The sequence below is a fragment of the Phlebotomus papatasi genome, chromosome 2, assembly GCF_024763615.1.
Source record: "Phlebotomus papatasi isolate M1 chromosome 2, Ppap_2.1, whole genome shotgun sequence".
In the NCBI taxonomy this organism is placed as follows: Eukaryota; Metazoa; Arthropoda; class Insecta; order Diptera; family Psychodidae; genus Phlebotomus; species Phlebotomus papatasi.
The window spans coordinates 52,355,159-52,378,738 of NC_077223.1; the positions used below are offsets into that span (position 1 = coordinate 52,355,159).

Genomic DNA, 23,580 nt, shown 5'->3' on the forward strand with positions numbered 1-23,580 from the left:
GACATTTTGAAATTTTCTATCCGTTCCGTCACAAAAGGTAGTCAGAAAAAAGGTGGCCGGTATTTCACACAAAGTGGCCGGAATACTACCCTACCCAAAGCAATGTCCATATTATTATTCATTTTTCAATATTTTAGGAAGTGATTTAAAGAAAACAAAGATGATAAACTAGTTTTCAAGGTTCCACACAACCTTCCAGAAAAGGAAGTAACAAAAAATATCAATATGAATTAAAAATATTGCATTTCAAACTTATGACTTCGGTGCTTATATGCAACTATGCCGAAATTTGGCACACTTACCCTAATTATCATAATTTACGGCTCTACCACACCTTTTAGATTTGGAAAATATCGTAAAATCAAAATTCACATCTTTTTCTCACTCAAACGTTTTGCCTTTATGTCTATTTCTAATTTTAATTTGTTATAACATTCAAAAGAAGAAGAAGATTACAAAAGAGTGAGATAGACATAGACAAAATTTTTAAGAAAGAAAAAGATATAAACTTTGATTTCATGTAATTTTCCTGATCTGAAAAGTGTGCGGGGGCCATTAGAATTATCTGCTATGATACTTATAGGTTAATGAACTATATCCAATCGAATTTATTTTTACAAGCTGGATATTTTAAATATTTAAAATTCAGAGATAGAACAATCCTTAAAATCGGATATAGTCAAAGCATTGTAAGCCATCGATAATGCGAAAATCAAGACAAACTAATTAGGAATTCGAAAAACTTTCTTAAAACACGATTAAAGAAAAAAAACAATTGAATATTATTAAAAATAAATTTCTTTCCAAGGAGAGAAACACTTTAAAAATGTATTTTGAATAACATAATTAAAAGTACCGTCGTTGCGGGTGACTTTGCACGTTTTTTCGCTGTTTTTCAACTTTGCCCTCTAAAAGCGGATAGTTAAATTGAAGGAAGGGGGGTGAACGGGTAAAATTATTTGTATTCAGTTTTTAATGAATGGATTTTGTGCCAATAACATTAATTTTATAAAATTTTACTATGTTAAAGAAAATCAAGAAAAAAGGCTTGCACTGGGGATAAGGTGCGGGTGACTTTGCACTTTTTAATGAATACTAAAAAATCAACAATTTCTGTAATAAACGACAATGAAGATCTTCATATCTAAGGGTAAGATGCACGAGATCTACAAGATGACGTGGTCGCCATCTTGATTTGACGTTTCTGTCCGCCATTTTGAATAACTGTCAAACCCTAAAACTCGTCCGATTGGGTTGAAATTTTAGTATGTTGTAGCTGATGTCAAGGCCTTTTCTAAACGTATCTATGTTCTGGTCTACGTCAAGTATTTACCTAGATACAGAGGCTCAAAGTTTTAAATTTTGTAATACTCATATTTTGGCGGTCTTTATTTTTTAATCTTCAATATTTGAAACCTAAACGAAATGCCTCAGTAACCATTAAAAATGGTTGAGACTTTTATTTTATATATTTATTTACTTTAACATAATTCAAAAATAAATAAACGAAAAGTGCATTTAATTAATTTTTTATTTTTCATCTTTGCGAAAACAGTTTATAAGATTCTCAAATAATGCGCTGTTATAAACAAAAACATTACTTTTCTTTTTGTTTGTCTGTTAGATCTCATCGCCTAACGATAGCGCTGTCTTTTTTCTGATGGTTTCGATAAAAGAAGCTCCCTGTAGTTCTGTATTCATAAAAATGCCAAAATTTTAAACTTGGAGCCCATATATCCAGACAATCACTTAACCTAGGTCGGATTTTAAATATGTTCTGAAAAGGCCTTGATATCAGCTAGAACATACTAATATTTCAGCTCAATCGGATGAGATTTTTGTTTTGACAGTTATTCAAAATGGCGGATAAAAACGTCAAATCAAGATGACGACCATTCCATCTTGTAGATCTCGGTCATTTTATCTTAAGTTCCCACAAAATTCGATAATTTTTGGCCAAATACTTCTATAATAAAGCTTTAGAAAGATCATTATATGCAATTTTATAACATAAATCAAGCGTTCTTAGGAAGATAATAGGGAAAAAAAATATTTTAATAGAAATAATCAACAAAATCGAAGTGGATTATTCTAGCCAGATAAATTTAGATTGGATTTGGGCAATTTACTACTCTGAAATCGATTTCGGAATTGCACCTTCAGATAACTTTTTCACGGAGCCGTTTTTTGACAAAATACCTATATTAGCATTTCATTGACTATTACTGAAACTACAAGAATCCTTTTGAGGATCATTGTACCTTACATGGTACTTAATATATCCCTGTATACTTTGACATGGTAGACCGGATCGGCGAAGACTATCAATAAGTGCTAGAATTGTTCAAAGTCTCACGAACAGCAGAGTGCAAAGTCACCCCCCCGAGTGCAAAGTCACCCGCAACGACGGTACTTTAGATTAGCATAATTAACAAATTCTTTCTAGAGTATCACAGACCGAATTTCTAAATTGATTTGTCCGTATTTCCCCGTTATCCGTGAATCCAAATTAAACCCCATGCTCCTTGACCGATTGGATGAAATTTAGATCCTTTGAAAATCTATTTAGATTTGTAACAAATCTGAATCAATTCCAATCTTATATAAATAGTAATAATCCAGTGAATAATTGTTGTTCGAAGTTCAATTGGTAGTAGTATTAAAAACAAAAATTTAAACTGTAAAAACCGAAAAAATATTGTCAATATATAAATTAAAAAAAAAAACAATTAAATATTGTCTACAATAATATCCTTTAGTGAACATTATTAACATTTAGGCGACTTTTACACGTTATTTGTTATTTCTAGCTTGCTGTAGCAAATGTTCAATTAATTGTTGCCAAAATTATTTTACTTAGTTAATTGACACAAAATTGTTTCTCATTGGAATTATCAGTAATTCATGAGTTGTACAAGGTACTATTTCAAATGATTAGCGATTAATTGTGGATAGAAGCGCGCATTTTCACCATTAGTATTTGTATTGGTGCTTAGGAATATACTTATTTACCTTATTTAGATATTTCTCAATGAACTCTTCTAGCAAACCGCTTTTTTTTCTAATGAAACATATCACTTTGAACTTGTCGCACAATTTATCGCAATTTGCAGCTTAAGAGAAGTTTAGATGAGATATGTGCTTGATTTTTGCTTATGCCATTCCTTATTTTGCTTGTTGACTCAACTGATTATTTCTCTAGTTTCCACTGTATTTCTTATATCTCATGTGCAATTGTATGTGTTTTCTTTCTGTACACTATATAGAACAACAATGTTACCAATAAGAGGTGAAATATTCGTAAGACTCTTTATACAGGGTAGGTACGTATTTATTTATAAACGTATTTAGAACTATTATTAGGTTTCCCGTAAATACCACACATTTGAAGTGTTTCAGGACAATTTAGATTACAATGACATATGTCAGATATGTCTTAAAATGACATTTCTGTCAATTTTTTTTTTTAATGAAACACTTTCAACAGAGCAATTGGAGCAATATTATTGAAGACTCAGTTTAATTGGCTTGATTACTAATCTTTCAAAGTTTGTTCTATCATAAGCTTATGGTCACCCTGTCGGCCACCTTGTGCTGTATGGCAGCGCACACCATTTGAATTCTGATCACAATCTCAATCTCTCAATATGACGTCGTCGCTGAACTGCATATTTCCCTCTAATATGCTCCCACTTTCGCCACCCAGAAAGCACCATACAGATTTTTCATCTTATTTTCGCACATGTATACATTTGGAAAATTCCCATAATCCCTAGACGAGGTGGTACGAGAATGCCATAAGGAGGAAAAATATTGATTTGAGAGTATGATTTAAACCATCACCCTTGTAGAAAGCAAATCTAAGAAGAAAAGTAAATAAAGGAGGATCTCCCGGAGTGCCTAACGACCGAAAATTCTCCCCATTGCCCCAATCAAATTTCAATTGATCATAAAAATGGCTCATATTGTCAGAATTGTTAATAAATATCTATTTGTGCCACAACTAAATTGCTCTATTATTCATTATACTTCCAACATTTGCCCACAGATATTCCTCATCAATTTTCTATTTTCCCTCAACATATTCTCTATTATAACCCCCATCCTTCTCTATTGAAAACTACATCATTGCACAAATTTACCGATTTGCTACAAATAATAATTATGTTTTATTCAAATCAATATTTTAAAATAAAAAAAAAATACGAACATTAGACACAGCCTTATCAATTAAATTTTTTTTTTGAAAAACCTATACTTTTTTCGGTCTTTGATAATTTAGTTGAAAATAAATATTAAATGTATGATATCACATTTCTCAATAAAAATTAGGTCAAAGACTTTTAAATACATTAAGACATATAGTAAAGAGAGGTAATCCGGATACTTTTCATTGAGTGCGACTTTAATGCTTGTTTTTGGACTGATGAAATATTTTTTTCGCCATTCCAAATCAATAGAATTATTCTTTGTTTAATTTAGAATCATAATAGAAATAGAATTTTAGCAATAATATTGATGAAAATTAATAAAATTACGATAATATTAATATATGCGCAAGAATGTTACTGCGACGCTTTTATGTAACTCCGTTGAATTCGATCAAACTCGGATGCTCATTTTAAGGAAAAGTTTAATGCATAAAAATGAGAAGATATTATTTCAAAAACATTTTTTTAGAGTTTTATTCCATCAATTCATTTCATTAATTTATTATTTAATTATATATATTTTTATTTATTTTAAGATTGCACTCAATTCTTTGATTTTTCCTCGGTTTTCTTGGCTGACTTCCTTCCACGTTTTTTCTTTTCAGCTTCAATTGGCATTTGAGCCTTTTCCTTTACCATGTGTTTCTCCTTTAGTTTTATCTCCTTTTCTTCTGCCCTTATTTTTTTGTTCCTCTCTCTGGTCAACTTCCGTTCAGCAATTTCTTTCTTTTTTTGTAAATCCTGCCTCAATTTTTCCTCCTGTTCCGCGATAATTTCCTCGGAAGATACAATATACTGGTGTTTGACATTGCTGGCTTTGACCCTCTTCTTCTGACGACGTTTTGGAATTTCTCCTGGCCAGAAATAGCATTGTTTTAGTGTGTCGAAGATCGGTTGAGTCTCAGAAGTTGCAGAGAGTTGGTTTCCAGGGATGACTGGATCATTTGAAGGATTATTGTCGGTGGCCTGATCGTGCTGGTTATTGATAATGGACTCCTCTGAATGTTGGAAAACAATTTTCGGGAAATAAAGACCAGCATAGAAAAGTGGCCCATCCATCCAGCCACTCTGTGGTGACGTTCCCATTTTCCATCCTTCTGCGTTGTGAATGGCAATTTTTGGAGTAATGTCAGTTTTATGAACAGCCATTGGAGGAGCAAGTTCGCCAGTAGCTGACACCCTGAGGAATACTGTGATACATTGCTTCGGTCCTGAATTTTTAAGAGATGGAACTACACGTGAACCTCTCCTGGACAGGACATTTCCATCTTCCGGTGTCAAAAAGAAGGCACCTTCGTCGCAATTAAAAACACGGTCTGGTGAAATGCTCAGAAGGTTGTGTTCTGTGAAATATCCAAGAAACCATTCCGTGAGGTCTTCAGCAGTGACAGTAGCTCTTTCCAATGAGAAGGATTTTGGCTTGCGCATGCTGAGCTCTGGATGACGCTTAAGAAGATTCCTGAACCAAACGTCTCCGGGTCTTCCAGCTGTAAAATGGTTTGGAATTTTGTAGACCTCACAGATGAGTTTAACGCTGTCCGGAACTTGTTCCTTCCCGATGGGATGCCAGCCATCCGCACATCCCAGGATCCATTTGACAAGTTCTTTTTCCTGTTCTTTTGAAAGAATTGTTGGCCTGCCATTGGGGCACTCTTCCGGGTATCTGCCAGACAATTTGTTGTGCAGTGTTGTTCTTGGGACATTAAATGTTTTGGATGCATATGCTATGGTAGAACCATCTCGTACACACTGCAAGGCATTCCTAATACCTTCCTTAGAGTCGGGCTTGTCCTTATAGGTCTTTTCTTTTGTTCCCTTTGGCATCTGAAACAGAAAAAGAGTCCTGAACAATGCAAATTCTGAACCAAAACATTGACTTTCACCGCATCCGACATGCATCGAAATGTAAACATTCACAAAAATCACTTATTTCTGTATGAATTATTAATATATTATCAATAAACTCTTACTCACCTTGTAGATCAATAACTACACTAACTTTTATTAATAATTTTGATTGCAAATAATGTTTTATTATATAGAAAAAACACTAAACTTTTTCCAGCGACGAGCTGTCAACAGCAAAATTTTCTCAGAAATTAAATTTTTAGTACACAACCCAGCTGACCCGAGCTTAAAAAATATTTCTTGTACCCACTTATTAAACCGATAAAAATATAATTTTTGGTTTTTCTTAAAGTAGAATAGTTATATTATGATACTACAGTAATTAATTACAGAAATAAAAATATAAATTATATTTTAAGTGGATGTATCCGAGTTAAATCGGTCGCGGCATCCGAGTTTTGCAATCGTCGGAGTTACATGGCCTTACTATATGTAATTTAATTTTTATAATGTCTTTACTGAAACACTACCATAAATTCCAGAGCGAAAATGGAACCTCGACAAACATCAATAAAGTAAGCGAAATCAATGGAAAAGCACAAAAGTAGATTTTCACCCACACAAATAGACTATAATATTAATAAAAATCTCCCTCAAAATGATTATATATTTAGAAATATATATATATTATGTAAATATCAGGAGAGTCATCTTTTAATTGCATGCTCACTTTACGGCTATGCAATTATAACGGTGTGCTAAACGGAAAATCCAACCAATTTACGGATATTTTCGCCTAAATATAGGAGGAAAATTTTAATGACGTTGGCAACTTGGCTTATTTACGGATCGTAGCTATAAATTGATACATAATGTAAACATATTGGAGTGTGTGTTGGAGTACTTGGCAGTCGACAAAATATGTGGCCGACACAGAGCTTTTTGGGGCGAGAGTGAGAGGTAATTTTCCCATTTATTTTTCCCTCCCATTGAAAAACCCACAAGAATCCCGTATATCGTGTCACGAGTCAAACAATATTGATGTCAATGGTATTAAATGTACAAATTTTAGGGGAATTGTTATTCAACTATGCGAGTATTTTTGTTTTAATACAAATAGATATCTCATTTATTTTTATTATTGACAATATTATTAATAATCGTATCGAGATATTCATATTACAAAGTAATCATGTTACAATGTCACATCTTATCCATTGTAGTCCACATAGAAGCTTATTCCCATTATGTAGATACTTTTCCGTACTCCGGGTGTTTTTGGATAAAAGCGGTGCATTCACATGCGAAAATGTTGGGTACTCAATGGATCAAGCAGTAGAGCACTCGCTCTATGCTACAAGTGTCCCGAGTTCAAAGTCCTTTTAGATCACCAGGATTTTTCTGGCGTTAAAGATGTTAGAATTTCGAATAGCATCCACACCAGTAAAAATTTGCATGGTAATAGTATTTTCTACAAATGTTGTTTTTAAATTCTATTGTCTCAAAAGATAGTAGAAAATACCATCCTCCATAGACATTTTCCTTTAGAATCTACTATCTAGAAATTTTATAATTTACTATCCTATGGATAGTAAATTGTGATGTAGTAAATTGTAATACTATTCTATGGATAGTAAATTGTAGTAGCAGGATGGTAAAATCTACTTTTTACCTTGAGCTCTCCTAGATTCTAATATCTGGATATTAGATTTTACTAACTGGATAGTAAATTTTACTAGACCGATATTACATCTTGGAATTTAACTGGAAGACAGTAAAATTTAACAGAGGATAGTAATTTGGATTGAAATTACCATCCAAGCCAGTAAAATGTATCATCCTGCTTTTATAATGCTATCTTGGAATATCTTAGGTGACGATACAACGATTCCCAATATGCTTTGTAATAGAAATTTGTGGCGCAATCGAAAGATGATCGAACGCTATCACAAAGGCTCCCTGTTCAAATCTCGGCGCGGTAGTCAATATTAGAAAAAGATTTTTACGCACCAAAATGGCTTGAAATACAAAGAACATCAACCAGGAAGAGCCTAAGTCCTCAAACAGGCTGAAAATTAATTAAAATTGGAAAAAATAAATTTTTCGAATATTTTTCATTCTAATAACCGGCTAGTAAAATTTACTATAGGGCTAGTAAAATCTACTATTCGGTTATTAGAATTTACCATTCGGTTATTAGAATTCACTATACATAGGATAGTAGTAAATTCATAGTAAATCCATAGGATAGTAAATTCTAAAGACAAGCAAGTATATTCTACAATTTTCGACAGTCCGATCTTATATCGCGTTTGTTGAGTGACCTTTTTTTACAATCCGGCTTTTAAAATTTTGTTGGAGGATGGTATATTTTACCATCCTAGTTTTCCCGGTATGCAGTGAGCGTCATTGCACATGTTTCTAAAATTGTCAGAATGGGACTGACAATTTTATCTCGTATAGGGGGAAGTGGGGCACCTTTGAATTGGGGCATCTTTGAAATTGAGCTTTTTTTCCCCTATTTTTAAATGAAACTGGACCTTATTATGATATAATTTAGCTCAACAAACCAATTGCAAAGCTAAATTACATCATGATAAGCCTCAATTCCATTTGAAAATAGGAGAAAAAAAGCCCAAGTTCAAAGCCGCCCCAATTCAAAGGTGCCCCACCTCCCCCTAAAAAAAATAATAATAGATCCAAATTTCCCTTGTGGGAGTTCCTCTATGATACATTGTGCCACCACTATTATTATTATTACTATTTACATATGAAAACGTCTCCTGTTTTTCTATTCTATTCAGTTCTATGCACACAGGGCGGAACTCGAACTCACAACACTATGAGAGTTGAACCAAGGTTCTTTGCACCTAAGTGCTGACGCTCTTACTTAATTGCACCATGATATCTCCATAAGCACTGAATAGATATTTATATATTAATATGCTTTAAGGACTGTTGTAATAAAAAATATAATAAAAATAAGATACAAGTTGTGGAACGTCTTTGGCAATTTAAATACGTGAAAAATTGAAATAACAAACATATTAAAGATAACATTATGAGACCAATTACTCTACTACTGCTGTAATAAAACCTCTTACAATATGCATAATTCTCCTCGGTCTTTCACATTTTATCACAAAACTTAAGTAACATATTAGATCTTGTTAGACTTAAAACTAAAGCAATATAAAAAGTGAAGTAAATTTAGCAAGACAAGGACTGTGGAAAAACAATAATGATTAAAATTTAGTTATTCGCAGCATATTTCATAGAGAATGTCAAATTCTCCAAATATTCCATCTTTAAAAAACACACCCAATTAGCATTAAATAACTGAAAATTTCCATAATCCAATTGAAGAGAGCTTGACCCAGGGAGACAAATAGTTTTAAAGAAATTATCATTATTCACTATAGCACTAGAAGATTTATATAAGAAACACAAAGTCATTGTTATAAAAGACCAAGGAATTTTTTGATAATCGTAAAGGCCCATACAGATATGGAATACTTTGTATTAGATTTTTTTTTGTGTCACATACTTATACACAAAATAGAAGAAATTCTTTTTACAAGTATATAAAAAAAATTATATCTCTGACATTCATAGCGCGTAGTGTGATAAATTTTTCTCCAAGCTAAAAATAACGCAATGTACATTTCAAAAAGCTGCCTTTGTCTTCCACTCCTTCCAGATATCAATTTTCCATCTCCGGAATGTCTTTCAAGTTTCTTCCGTGCCTTTGTAATTGAGCAAAGATCACAGTGAGATGCAGAGAATAAAAAAAACATCTTGCTAAAATCTCAACTATTGGACATTAATTAGAGTTGAGTTTATTTAACATCGCAGTGATTTTCCAACACAACATTAAAAAGTCTCACACTCTCAGCAAATCTCAAATGATCATGCAGTTCGAAGAAAAAAAATCAAAAGGCATCATTCTCACCCAGAAGCCGCCACAATCTCTTTCTCACTCTTTAGTTTACTAAACGGCCAATTCACAGTAATCTTAATACATTACAAATGTACATAAAATAATAATTGAGCTTTACCCCCACTCTGACACTGTCTCGCTCACAAGATATACCCCGCCCGAGTTGTTAGCGCAAAGATAATTATAAAAAAAATTTAGATGGCAATTTTATTTAGTTTTTCGCATTAGATTGTTCATTAACATTGGTAAAATTACGATACTGAAACTGAATACAACACACTATTCAATTATTCTTGAAGTTCTCATATAGATGGCATCATTATTGACTAATCTGCATGATTCTTCTACATGATTTTTAGAAAGTAGAGAAGATGGGCTGAATTATTCACGGATAGTAAAGCGTGTCCCGGATTTAAATTCTAAATTTGCGACATGAAGTTAGTCACAATAGGAATTGAGTTTTGTTTTGATTTTTTTATGTTTCAAGAGAATTTCGTCAGCTTTTCATTTCTGAAAAAAATATTGAAAAAGGTTGTGTTTTGGCTGAGAAAAGTGATAAAAATGGAGAACCTGCGTAAATTGATCGTGGACACGTATCTAAAGAATCCAAAAGCGAACTATTCTGAAATCGGAAGGATCACCGGAAAGTGTCCATCCACGGTGCGAAGGGTTATATTACGCTTCAAGGAACTCAAGACTGTTGTTCGAAAGCCAGGATGTGGCAGAAAACCTGGAGCTGTAGACAAGAGGATGGAGAAGAGAGTGTCGGCGCTTTTCTAGAAGCAACTTTTTTCTAGAAGTGAGAAGACTTTTCACGGACGATTTTGGCTATTTTATGCAAAAATCTAACGGGAATGCTTCTTAAAGGACTTCGTAGGTCATTTCACGTTAATACATTTTCACAAATAAGTCTGAAAACTATAGTCTTCAAAATTTACGATGTCACTTGTGTGACTTTGCATAACATTCTGTGAGGAAGTACTGCCGGCGATTTTGATATGTCAAACGGGCGTTACTAAAACAGCATCATCATCTTTATATCATTTTGTTCATAGAATTGTGAAAAAACAGATTTTCCTGAACACACAAAACACTTTGAAATATGACGTTTCAAAGAAACATTCAAAGTTGTGAAATCCTCTTCAAAAGTACGTAGAGGTGAAACAAAATGGCCCGCAAACAGCCTAAAAAAGGTTGACATCTTTTGGAGAACTTTAGTTTTGGCATTCTAGCAAAACTTCTCCATGGATGTTGTCAGTCACTTTCACTCACAATCTCAGCATCGCAATTCTAGCAGTTGTGAAAAATTGACCGTGAGATCTTCATTTTGATTTTCTCACTGCGGTGAGAGTATCACCAAATCTTAGAATTCACCCCCAGGACTCTGATCCATCAAAAACCAACCAGAGTGTTCGTTTGTTGCGTTTGCTGACTAATTGGTCGTATAGACAGCGATTGTGTTTTTGGTATGTATGGCAGTACATTTACATCGACTATCAGTTTTGCGTCAACTTCAATTGTTCATCTTTTTTACTGGACGATATCGATAACTACAAGAAACACTGAAGTTTGGGAGATGACTGACTATACAGTAGAGTCTCTCAAATCTGAATCTCTCAAATTCGAACGCCGTTTGGATTCAAAATGTCAATTGTGAGGTTATGTTAGAAAGTTCGTATTCTTGGTGAATGAAAAACATATTTATGTGCTTCTTCTTGAATGTTTACATACATTATGATCGTATAAAATGAAAAAGAAGTATGTTACTACTAAGACTTGTGAGAAAGTACGGGAATTTGATTCAAAGTACAATTTAATCTCACATAAATTTCGTTAGTTTTGAAAAAATCGTTCGAATTTGGGAGGTGAGAAATGTCAAAAATACCCCCCGAGCGTTCGAATTTAGGAGACTCTACTGTAAATTTATTGGACACAGACTTTTATTACAGACGCCCTCAACGGGGCCTTACAGATCCATGGCATGCATCGCATACACTTCAGCTCGTCTCGGAACTATCTAACTCTAGTAGAGTTATATATTCTCAAGCTTCTAGAAAGAGCATTTATTCTTTATGACCATGCACCGATGGCTTCCCTAAACCTAGTCCGTGATGCGAGATTACGGAAGAGAAAGATATCACAAACGTGTTGATTTTCACTTTAAAGTGACGGGAGAAAAACCACACTACACTAAGGTCGATTTCGTAATCTCGGAGTCTCTAACACACCACTCAGTACCCACCAGTCCACCATGACAGTTTACTTGCCAATTTTATAAAGTTTACATCTTTATCTTAAATCTATTTCTAATTCAACTCTAGAATTGGTCCACGATGGGTGTAATGGTATATACACAAGAATGTTTTGGTAGTTATTGACTATAGTGAAATACCTTTGTTCTGCTGAGACGCCAGAGCTCGTCGCTGCATAATTTAATTATGTGGATTAGCTCCTGATTTCCTCGACATACACTGTCTCCCAATCTATATTCCTTTACCGGAATTCAAAGTCAATTGAAGAGAAAAAAAAATTACTCAGATTGTCTTCAAGTTCGTTTCTTATCTCTCACTTTGTCTCACGTTCCACATGAATCTTATACGTGTTTCCTCACTTCTCTCACCCAATTTTGTGGCTTTCGCAGACCGTTGGTGGATTTTTCTTGTTCACTTTTCACGCACTTTCTTGTGACATCCTCCGGCATCGGAGTCTCACTTTCTCACATCTCTCAGACTCTACTCATAACTGTGAATCTTGAAGACGGTGTTTTTTGGTTTTATTCTTGCTCTCACTCTCTCCTTGTGATGTCCTCTCTTTCTACCAGCGGTTTTCGATGCGCGAACAGTCGGGGAATATTATTTTGTCTGACCACAGAAAAACGGAAGTTACTGAGGAGAGATGTTCAAGACTTTCTCCCCATATCCAAATTAACCATTCTTAATTGTAAGTTATCTAATCTGTTAAAACTTCCGATTAGGCATAAACTTAAATCTCTAGGTCTAAATCATCTTTTTTATCCTAATCTAATTTCCTCTCACTTTTTCAGATCTTGATTATACTATATTTTTGGGTCTTGCTTTACTTTTTTGCCCCTGCTGAGACACTCAAGCCGTAAATCTTGAGCATTAAATTGATGTTCTAGGGTATTTTTTTTATCTGTTGTTTCTTTTAGCTTGGGTGTCGAAAATAAACTCAGTCAGAAAGTCAATACGATGACCACATCAGTCTTGTCTAATGACTCGTTGATGGTGTAGATTGCAATATCTGACACTTGCTGACTCAGCTTCTGGGTCCTCAAGACACTTTTTGTATTCACCTTCACTTCCCAATTTTTTTTTGTCTTAACGTTCTACAACGGTTCAATAATGATTTTTCTCACTAAGAAATTTTACGCTTTCAGACTTTTGTCGTCATTGTCTCAAGTTCTCCAATAAACAAATCCCACGATTATCATTCAACATATACAACACTGTTATCTCGTTCTCCTTCCGCTTCAGTCTCGGGTTACTCAAAATCACTATAAAACTGTATGTAGTATAGATTCAATTCAAAATGCTCTGTGATTCGAATATCCTTTGAATACTTAATTTGAAATCTTTGGAATTTCAAATCCTATTCAAGACTAGAATAGCACCAAGTGTTCGAATCAGGTGAATCACGGAGTGCAGTCTATACGTCTTGCCATCAGCACTGTCGCGTTTAGCATGCAATAGTCAACCATTTGGGTACAAATAGGACGACAACACAACTCACGACATTACAATTTAATACGATACATTCTCCACTTCTTCCTCTAACTGTTTCGAGATTGCGAAACACTGACTAGTAGCGCCATCTCGGTCTATCACACATAGCACCAATGATTTCCGCCACTTGCTCTCAGTATCTATCTCTGTCTCTACAAATACTTCTTTCTGTGTATTTGTACTTCTGAGCCGGTGACCGGGTGTTTAGTTTAGTCGCACACAGCAACGTGTCTTTAAATTTCAGTACACCCTAGTATACTCCTTCTCACTTCCACATACTTGCTATAATGCGGAAAAACAAAAACACACTGTATGAATTTTCCAGCCAGACACCCCACAAAATCACCGATATCACTGACACACAACCACTCAATTAATCGTATTTGTTCACTAGACTTCCGTCCTTTTTCATCAACTTCCCACAATTCTTTGTCTTTTGCACAATTCAGTGGGTGAGGATGAAATGCAAGATGTCGATGAGCACTAGTTGCCTCTAGCACAACGCCTAAGAGCTATATGAGTGCTGCTTCTGTGCCAAATGCTCAAGAGTCTCTGAAAGTGATCGACAGTGCGGTGTGTATCCAAGTCATAACGACCACATCGATGGGACAGAGAATGAAATGGATAGATGAATCGGACACCACCACCAACTCAGATAAACCAACATCTTGCACCAATTTCATATCAAAACAGCGACCCACGTGGCATGTGTTGGTGACCCCCAACACCGACAACATTATATTGTCTAACATCTAGCTGAATTGTTTGATGTTAGCATTCTCATTCTAGATAATCTTTAGAATATCAATTAACAGATATTACATTTTAGTTAATATTCCAAGTGGAATCAAACTAAACTATACCTAGTTGAAATTATTATATACATTAGATTTGATAATTTGACTGAAATTTGATTGAAGTGTGGTAGTTTACTACTTTAAACTCCATTACAACTCTTTTTATTAACGGTTGCAAACTTCAACTTCAATAGGCTTAAATACCGGATATTGAGAATATGCGTAAATAGGCTTGTAAACAAGTATATTACAATTCAGTAGCGTTCTCATAATTTTGCATATCTCTGTCATCAAACCAGTTATACGCGATATAATGTATATCAGACTCAAGAGACCATTGGACTAGAAGTGATAACAAATAATCAATTATATAAAAATATAGTATACTTTTATTTTTGTGAAGAATTTAGAATATCTCTGCGTCAGACTAACTCTTTTGACTAACTTATTGCCTCTAACAAAGATCTTAAAGATATCTGCAACGTACTGTTCAAAGTATGTTGCTGTAAACTTGTGTTTACGCAAAATTATGATAAGGCAGGCGCTTGATTAATCTTATCAACTCACATTCTTAGTATCATCTGTAATTATTACTTATCGGCTTCAAATACCTCATAATTCAAGTCTTTGGTGTTTGAGATTTAGATAAAATTGAATTTAACAAAAAAAAAAAACAAATTTCTAAAATTCTTATAAGATTCAAATACAATTTACCAAAATCTTCAAAATTGAGAAGGAATTGTCAAACGAGCCAAAGCATACAAAAACAATTTTCACATCAATAAAGAGAGATAGCAAGATGAATGACGTAAATAATCAAGCTAGACATTACAAGCAAAGCAAAGCAGCAAAACCTACAGGATACTCATTAATTGATGATGACTATTGGAAAGGTTGACCAACATTTCATTCGCCTCTGGCTTTCTTATCTCATTTGCTTTTGTCTCTCTCACACATTCATTCTCCATTTCGTTCATATGTAGGCACACATTAAAATTGACAACCTCGGAGAGTTCCTTCAACCCTTCTTATGAACATACTATCTCACTTACACTTTAGCTCTCTCATATAAATCTTCGATTTTCTCTGTCATATTCTCACAGCATATTGGAGTATATTAAAAGATAAATATTTAGACAAATGGGAATACAACGCATTTTGTAGACATTAGTGAAAGAGACAGATTGCAAATTAAAAAGTAGAAAAAACTTAAATATAACTAGAGTGGGAGGACAATTTAATACTCCAAAACGATATAAATAATTAATTTCCATCTCCTTCTCATACATCATTGACTACCTACAAGCTTAACAGAGACAGAAGCCCTAAGTAATAAAAACGAGAAAGAGACAACCCTATAAAATTATGTAAAAAATCCAACAGGAGACGGTATTTGATTAACACCATCATATTTGTTCCTAATACGAAAATTACACATTTATGTCCCTTATCATGTTACCATCTGTCTCATTCGTATCCTACTATAAGTCGATTTGTCCTTCTCAACCTCCATACATATATCGCTATCTCACTCATGCTTCAACACTATGTCATATCGAGACAATCATTTGCATCAGACTTCATACACTCATCATCTCCCTTACACACCATCCCAGACGTCACTCACACAGTCAAGTAGGCTCTGCTAGAGTGAAAATCCCTCAACATTTATAAGCTTCCAGATTCGCAATACACTTGTTTACATATGGGCTTTGTGTACTAAATGCCCCCAAAAGTCATATTTTACAGCTGTCTATGCGCATTCGCCGCTACCTTCACCAATGTCACTTCACTGTTTCTAAACATTTTCACAAATTTCTATATCGAATATCCATTTTATCCATTTAGTAGACCGTGGAAAATCAATTATTTCGACGCTATTATTTGTCTTGAAAATTCAATTCACAATGGAATTTGCAAGTATTCTAAAAAGCTTGAAAGTAATCCTCTGAAATTGCCCGCGACAAAGCGAACCACTGAGGAACATTATAAACCGCCATTTTTATTCGATTTATTTAATTAGATAATAAACTCCAGAGAACGAGCTCCGAGCCCTATATGAATTCAAAGTCAAAGATGTTATAGGGATGTTTGTCCACTGAAGAAACGGTCAACATAAGCCCAAGTAGTGTAGACTTAAAAATCAGTGTTTATAGTTACCCCATGTTTACTACTGCCCCAGTTTCCCATACTAAAAATTTCAGGAACCTTGGTCGTTTTCTTCTTGGTTAAATGCTTGAATTCCTTACTTAAGTGCAATACTTTAAAAGTACTTTCGCATTATTTAACATTCACCGGTTCTCAACCGATTCATAAATTACTAGGAGAATTTTTGTTCTTTGCTAAGCATAACGCTCTGATCCTTTTCCACTACCTCTTCCGTAATTATGTCTTGTCATATTGTAGCGTAGAATCCTGTCATCTTTAATATGAGTACAGAGATCGAAATATGGCAGAGCGTCTCGGGTATGGCATCATATTTTTTTTACAGTTAATAGATTACTGATCCATATATCCGAACCGAATATTGTATTTTGTATTGTATTGTATTGTATTTATTTTTCCATTATCATTGACAATATTTGGCCTTGTTCAACCTTTCATACCTTGCGGCCATCGCCGTCTTAGTGTTGGTTACCAACCTCCAGGGTGAAAACGATGGAAAACCCCTTCACAGGTTGTATATTGTCAGGTTTACACTTTTACATTTTTGTATTGAATCCTGAGTTTGCCCATGAGTGCCTAAGTCAATGATAAGAATAGAGGCCTAGCTATACTAGCTGTTGGCCATAAGAATACAGCAAGATATCACAACATACATAGAAACCAAGACCGTGAATGAAGTACTCTAACGTGTCCGACAAAATAAAACAAAATAAGATAAAACAAACCCAAAAAGAGAACAACAAACGAAGGTCAGAAAATCAAATCAGATCAAATCAGTATCGGATCACAGTGATGGAACACACACGCGCCACCGACCAACCAAGCAGTATAAATTTACTATTATATATTTACTACGTATACCGCGACATCATCATGCGAGATGCAGCCTCTACACCGTTCCGCCCGAGCCACAGCCTCAGATCGCCTCTAGTTATCAATTATCTAATATCAATTTCAATACAATAGCGGCAATATGGTTAGTTAACGCAAAAAGTGTAGTGAAATATTTAGTCAGAATGATTGATTTTTAAGTATGGATTGTGCTTCCTTTTATTTGATTTTCAGCCCACGCTTCGAACGTACCACTCTGCCCTAGGCCCCCGGCGAAGTGTTTTTTTTTATATGGAGCTATTTGAAGCCAACTCACAAATTGATTAAAAACTCAGTTTACATTTCTCAGAACAAGACTGCATTTAGACAGATCCCTCTTTACAAGGCTCAGAGTCTCGTGTACATAAGGCTTACCTCAATTTTGACATATCGTGTAACGGTCACGAGTGCAGAAAAATTCCCATACGCATTTGTATGTGAAAGTAAGAAATTGGCTTCAATTTTGATGGCCACTCGCCGGTGTATGTACACTAAAATATTATTAAGAAAACACGCGAAAATAACAACTACTTTGCGAATTCACAGCACTAAGTAATTCTACTTGCTATTTGACAAGTGAAATTTCCCCTCAGATATACCCAGTGAGGGGAAGATTTTTTATAGGGACACTATAAGTCACTGGAAGAGCCCATTTTAGCACGTCATATTTTAGTCGTAAGCGAGTAATCTCGGTTATTATACGAAAGTCACTTGGCGTCGTGATAACTCTGTCATATTATTCCCCACTTTCCGTCATTCGACGCTCAGACGACCCATTTTGGAATCCAGAATACATACATCCAACAGTAATCTACCTCAAAATTGCCGTTTAGGATTGATACCATTGACTTAGAAGAGTCTTCGGCACGACGGGCTTTCTCCCTCCAACTAATCTAGGCTCAACAATCTACTGCCTACCTTTGTTAGCAGAGATTCTTTACAATCTCAACTTTTGTGGTCACAGGTGAAATCCGACCTCGTCAGGTCGGGCCCAAATTTTGGATTTACACGTTTTGACATTCATAGATCACGAATATCATATGTGCTAAAAATCGATTTTCGTGGACGTCCCGTCCCGTCCGTCGGTCTGTCGTATAACCACTTCTGGAGAGAGAACGGAAAGAGATATCGACAAACGGTTTTGGGCAAAGTTTAAATGTCGATGGGCGGCTAAAAGTAGTTGATGTCAGATCCACCCCCACCCCTTCCTTCCTCCATTTTGAAACACCCCCAAAATTTTGTTTTTTCAATAACTTAGCCCCTATGGCATCGATAAAATTTTAGTATGTTATAGCTGGGCCTAAGAGCTTTCGATCAATACCAAACTTCAGGTCCCCCGACCCCCCTGACCTGAGCTAGAGGGGCTCAAAAATTCAATTTTCGAATAGCAATATCTCCGGTTCTAATTATCGGAATTCGAAAAATTTTGGTGTTTTGGAAAGCTCTCGTTGAATACTACAACCCTTATGACACCCCAATTTCAGCCGATTAAATCGAAGGTCCGATTAATCGAAAAATCGATTTTCGATTAATCGATCTCGAATATTTCGAAAACTAGACGATGCTTTTCTTTAAATTTAATATGCTGTAGTTGAGGTCGAAACCTTTCCAACGGTGAGTCGCACTCCTCCCTTGATGTTCCCTGACCCAAGCTATAACCAAAAAATGGTGTTTCTGAAGCGATTTCGATGAAATCTTAATATATATTGTATTATGAAATCGAGATCTTTCTAATGATGGGTCCCATCCGTCCCTACTCAAACCCACTGTATCCCGACCCTTACTATATCCATATGGGCCGGACTCTATCTTTAATGATTATTCATCGATTTCAATGAACCTTTTTTTTCTTTCGTTGGCCTTCCACACTCAGACTATTTAAAATAAAAATTGACCAGTGATAAGCCTAGATAAGTTTATGGTAGCTGAGATTCTTTACATGCCACCTCGAAATGCATGCAACTCGGGGTGCTTGCAACTTGGAATGCGTGAAAATTCGATTGTGAGTTGAATTTTGGCGTAAAGAATCGCGTCGAGCCAATTTTATCCATTTCGGTGGCCGAGAACCGTTTGCTCGATGCGATTCTTTACCCCCAAAATTCAACTCACAATCGAATTTTCACACATTCCGAGTTGCAAGCACCCCAAGTTGCACGAATTTCGAGGTCGCCTGTAAAGAATCTCAGCTACCATAAGCTTATCTGGGCTTATCACTGGTCATTTTGTAAATATGTTTTTGGCATTTCAGTGAAAGTGAAAGAGATCTAAATCTAGTCTTCGCGCTCACTTTTACATATGCCCAATGCACAATAACTTCTGTTTAGTAAACATGATTTTGTCATTTCAATGAGAGGGAGTGAGATCTATATCTAGTCATCTCGCTCATTCTCATGGGAAATTTTCAAAACATGTTTATAAACACAAGTTAATGTGCGCTGGGCATAATGCCTAATGCCCAACGCACAATAACTTTTGTTTTGTAAACATGTTTTCGAAACTGCCTATGAGAGTGAGCCAGATGACTAGATCTCACTCCCTCTCACAGGAAGCTCTGAAAACATGTTTAGAAACAAAAGTTATTGTGCGCTGGGCATAACACACAATAACAACATGTTTCTGACATTTTAATGAGAGAGAGTGAAACCTAGATATATCGTCGGTTGCCTCAGCAACTGTGCTATCTGAATCTTCTTTGTGTCTGCATTCATTGCATAGCAAACGCCTCACAGCGATGCGTTGCTTACAACGAATGCTGACACAAAGCAAATGCAGTTAGTACAGTTGCTGAGGCAACCGACGATATGTAGTCATCTCGCTCACTCTCATATGAAATTTAAAAAAAAAATGTTTAGAAACAAAAATTATTGTCCTCTGGGAATAAGAGATTATGCATACACACAATACATTTGTTTTGTAAACATATTTTTAAAAGTACGTAAAGGAGTAAGCGAGACGACTATAACTGCATTTCGCTCATTCTCACTGAAAAGTCAAATACAATATATATCTTAAAATAACAATAACGTAAAAGTCATTTGGTGTATAGTTCGTAATACAATTTTTAAATGCAAAATGTTGAGAAAGTGTGGAAAAACTGCCAGTCAAGTTGTGTAGTTGAACATATTGGAGCAAGCAAAAGGCGAGAGGAAAATGCGACGAGACGCACATTATTTGCGTGTTTCGAGACATCTATCCTTCTCTGTTCTTCATTCAAGCAATCTCCCTCATTCACATATTATATTGCAAAATGTCTTGTATATTCAATGGCCTCCCGTGTACCTACATTTCCTCTCTCTCCATCTACCCTTCTCCCTTACACCTTCAGCCCAATCCTAACAAATGACACCAAAGTGGCGGCATCCGTCTCATCGAGCGCCTCCATCAATAGTAGGTGAAAAAGGAAATGGTCAGGTTATTGTACATAATATATATATACATGTTTAAAAGGCAAAAAGCCGCAGTAGAGGGCTGAAAGTGGGAGGAACTAAACTCAAGGATGTTATACAGAGCTCAACTCCACCCATTATTTGCCAATTATGTGAGAAAGTTTGCCATAATTAAAATTAATAGGCAATACTGTATAATTATATTACTTTTAAAGGGAGGTAAATTTTAATATCATTTTCTTTAAGATGCTTCATTTTTTTTTGTAATTCATATTAGCAAGTTAAACCTGATTGTTGCGATTTAGGAAAAAATGAAATTTGCAAACGGGTATAAAAATAATTTCATTATAGCTAAAAGTTTATAAAAAATATTATTTTTCACAAATATTTAAGATTTCAAGTATAAATTGATTCTTAACTTAATCCCCATTTTAAGGGGTTTAAGTTTAAATCGAAATACTTTTTTTTTGAAGTCACACACTTCTGAATTTTTTTTTTATACTTCACTGGAACGATGAATTACCCTCTCAGAATTCGTTTCAATATCAAACTTCTATTCTCAGAGAGGTATATTTTATGTGATGTTGAGAGAACTTAATGGTGATTCTCCCTCACACAGCCATACACTTTTATGTTGTGTATCCAACATAAAATATCCATAAAAGAACGAACAAGCCACAATAATTGTGAGAGAGAGATGAATGTATATAACAGTGAATTCCAGAGAGTCTATTGACTTTTATAGCAAGAATATCTCTCTTATTATAGCTCACAGAATTCTCTCACAATCTTTTTATCTTGTGTGGATTTCACTGAGGATTACCCGCGAAATCTCACGCAAATTAGGTTATGTAACATTTCTTCCTGACGAAAAAGTATTTTGGAAATGATAGAGGCGGAAAGACTTACCTTTGAGGTAGGTATAGACAGAAGGTGCTGCAATGTCGCAGGGTGTTTTCCCCTTTTGGTTCTTGCTCGTGGGATCAGCTCCACGCTCCACCAGCAATTTCACCAGCTTCAGCTGCCCATCAAGAGCAGCATCGTGAAGTGGAGTAACATCCTCATATCCCCTGGCATTCACATTGGCACCAGCTTTTATCAGAAGAGCAGCCACATTGTAATGTCCGTGGTTGCAGGCCTCATGTAAAGGTGTCCATCCTGAATTGAAAAAAAAAAAACAATAGAGAAAAAATGCAAAAATTTATAATTGAAAAAAAAATACATTCCCGAGTATTTTCTGTAAATATTAACTTTTGAAATTATTATATTTTGTTTGTTCAGATGAAATGAAAAACCAAAGCAACGTCCTTAGATTCGCATAAAAAAGTATAAATTATTTTACAATAATTAAAGAACTCAAATGAACGATATGGTAGCAATATTTTCAATTCAAAAGTAGAACGATTGAGTGTTCGTCTGATAGGTGAACACTCTCCAAGTTCTAAGCTGCCAATTGGCACTGATCGTCCATATTTGTGGATGATTTATTCTGGAAATTCTCTATGAAATCTCCACGAAATTTTTAATCAATTTTTGGAGTTATTTTGAAGAAAAATATATTTTAAAAATCCACTGGAAAAGTCGTGGAATTCTGTAATATTAAACCACGGAAGCCTCTATGGCAGTTGCATGGAAATTTCCACGGAGAATTTCGTGGAAATAAAGAGGATTTTTCCAAATTTTTAAAGGGCTAACTGCCGATTATACGCTAATAATCCATAGGAAAAGCCGTGGAAATATTCGTCAAAGAAAAGTCCATGGAAACTCGCGGACATTTCTTATTAGACGGTCCTATACAGAGTTCCGCAAACGTCCATGGAACGCTAGGAAGAAATTTAGCGTCAAATTCCATCTCGGAAGCTTACGCGGATTTTGAGCGGTAAAATCCAGGGAATTCCACGCGGATTTTTAGCGGTAAAATCAGCGGACATGGCAGAAAAGGCTGCTGGAAATCCAGTGGAATCGCTGCGGCCATTGGCTATAGGGAGTGTTGAATCTTCTGTCAAATTTAAAGCGTCTGGAAATGGTTTTGAATTAGGACATTTACCCTACCGCTTCATTTGAAATCACAGAGGGTCAACTTTTAGCCAACTAATGTACTTTGTGTAAGACACAACTTTAAAATTTCACTGAGAGAAATCCGAAAAAGCTAAAATAACATTCCGGAATGTTAATTTTACCCTGCAGTATTGATCCAAAATCGGTGTAAATATTACCCTTTTTAGGTGTATTGGGTTTTAAAATTACCCCTTTTCATGTTAATTTTACCTTTAAAAAGGTGTAAAATTAACATAAAAAAATGTTGATATATTTTTACACCTAAAAAGTGTTAAAATTATGAGGAAAAAAAGTTAATCGCACCCTCTTTTTTCTCAGTGTTATAATTAACTCATTATTGCAAGAAGACTAAACATAAATTTGAGCAAATTTATTTATTATTAATAATAATAATAATAATGCTGGCACAACATTCCATGAAGGAACAATGCCTTCCTTCCCGCAAGGGCATTTCTAGACATGCATTATTATTATTTTTTCTTGTACAGGATGAGGTTGTCAGTCTCATGCCACGTGAAATCAAGTGCAGTGAAGCCCACTGGATGCAATCCGAACACCTTT

The 23,580-nt window shown here is 35.0% G+C and overlaps 2 protein-coding genes across 4 annotated transcripts in view; both read right to left on the bottom strand.

The window, feature by feature from the left end:
• LOC129801462 (ankyrin repeat domain-containing protein 11) overlaps positions 1–23,580 on the bottom strand; it is a 60,452-nt gene that overhangs the window by 32,423 nt on the left and 4,449 nt on the right. Inside the window, exons 1-2 of one of the 3 annotated variants that reach the window (XM_055846548.1) lie at positions 12,569–16,013; positions 12,392–12,482 (exon numbers count right to left, since the gene is read on the bottom strand). In XM_055846548.1, the coding sequence (XP_055702523.1) occupies positions 12,392–12,428 (37 nt within the window). In that variant the 5' untranslated portion in view covers positions 12,429–12,482; positions 12,569–16,013. Of the gene's footprint in view, positions 1–12,391; positions 12,491–12,568; positions 16,014–21,870; positions 22,120–23,580 lie in introns of those variants that run through there. The other 2 variants (XM_055846546.1, XM_055846545.1) reach the window with 2 other exon arrangements.
• Positions 4,499–6,545, bottom strand: LOC129801537 (uncharacterized). Its single transcript, XM_055846743.1, has 2 exons — positions 6,186–6,545; positions 4,499–6,035 (listed from the first exon to the last, which is right to left on the bottom strand). Exon 2 carries the CDS (start codon positions 6,033–6,035, stop codon positions 4,755–4,757), a length of 1,281 nt encoding a protein of 426 aa, XP_055702718.1. The 5' UTR covers positions 6,186–6,545; the 3' UTR covers positions 4,499–4,754.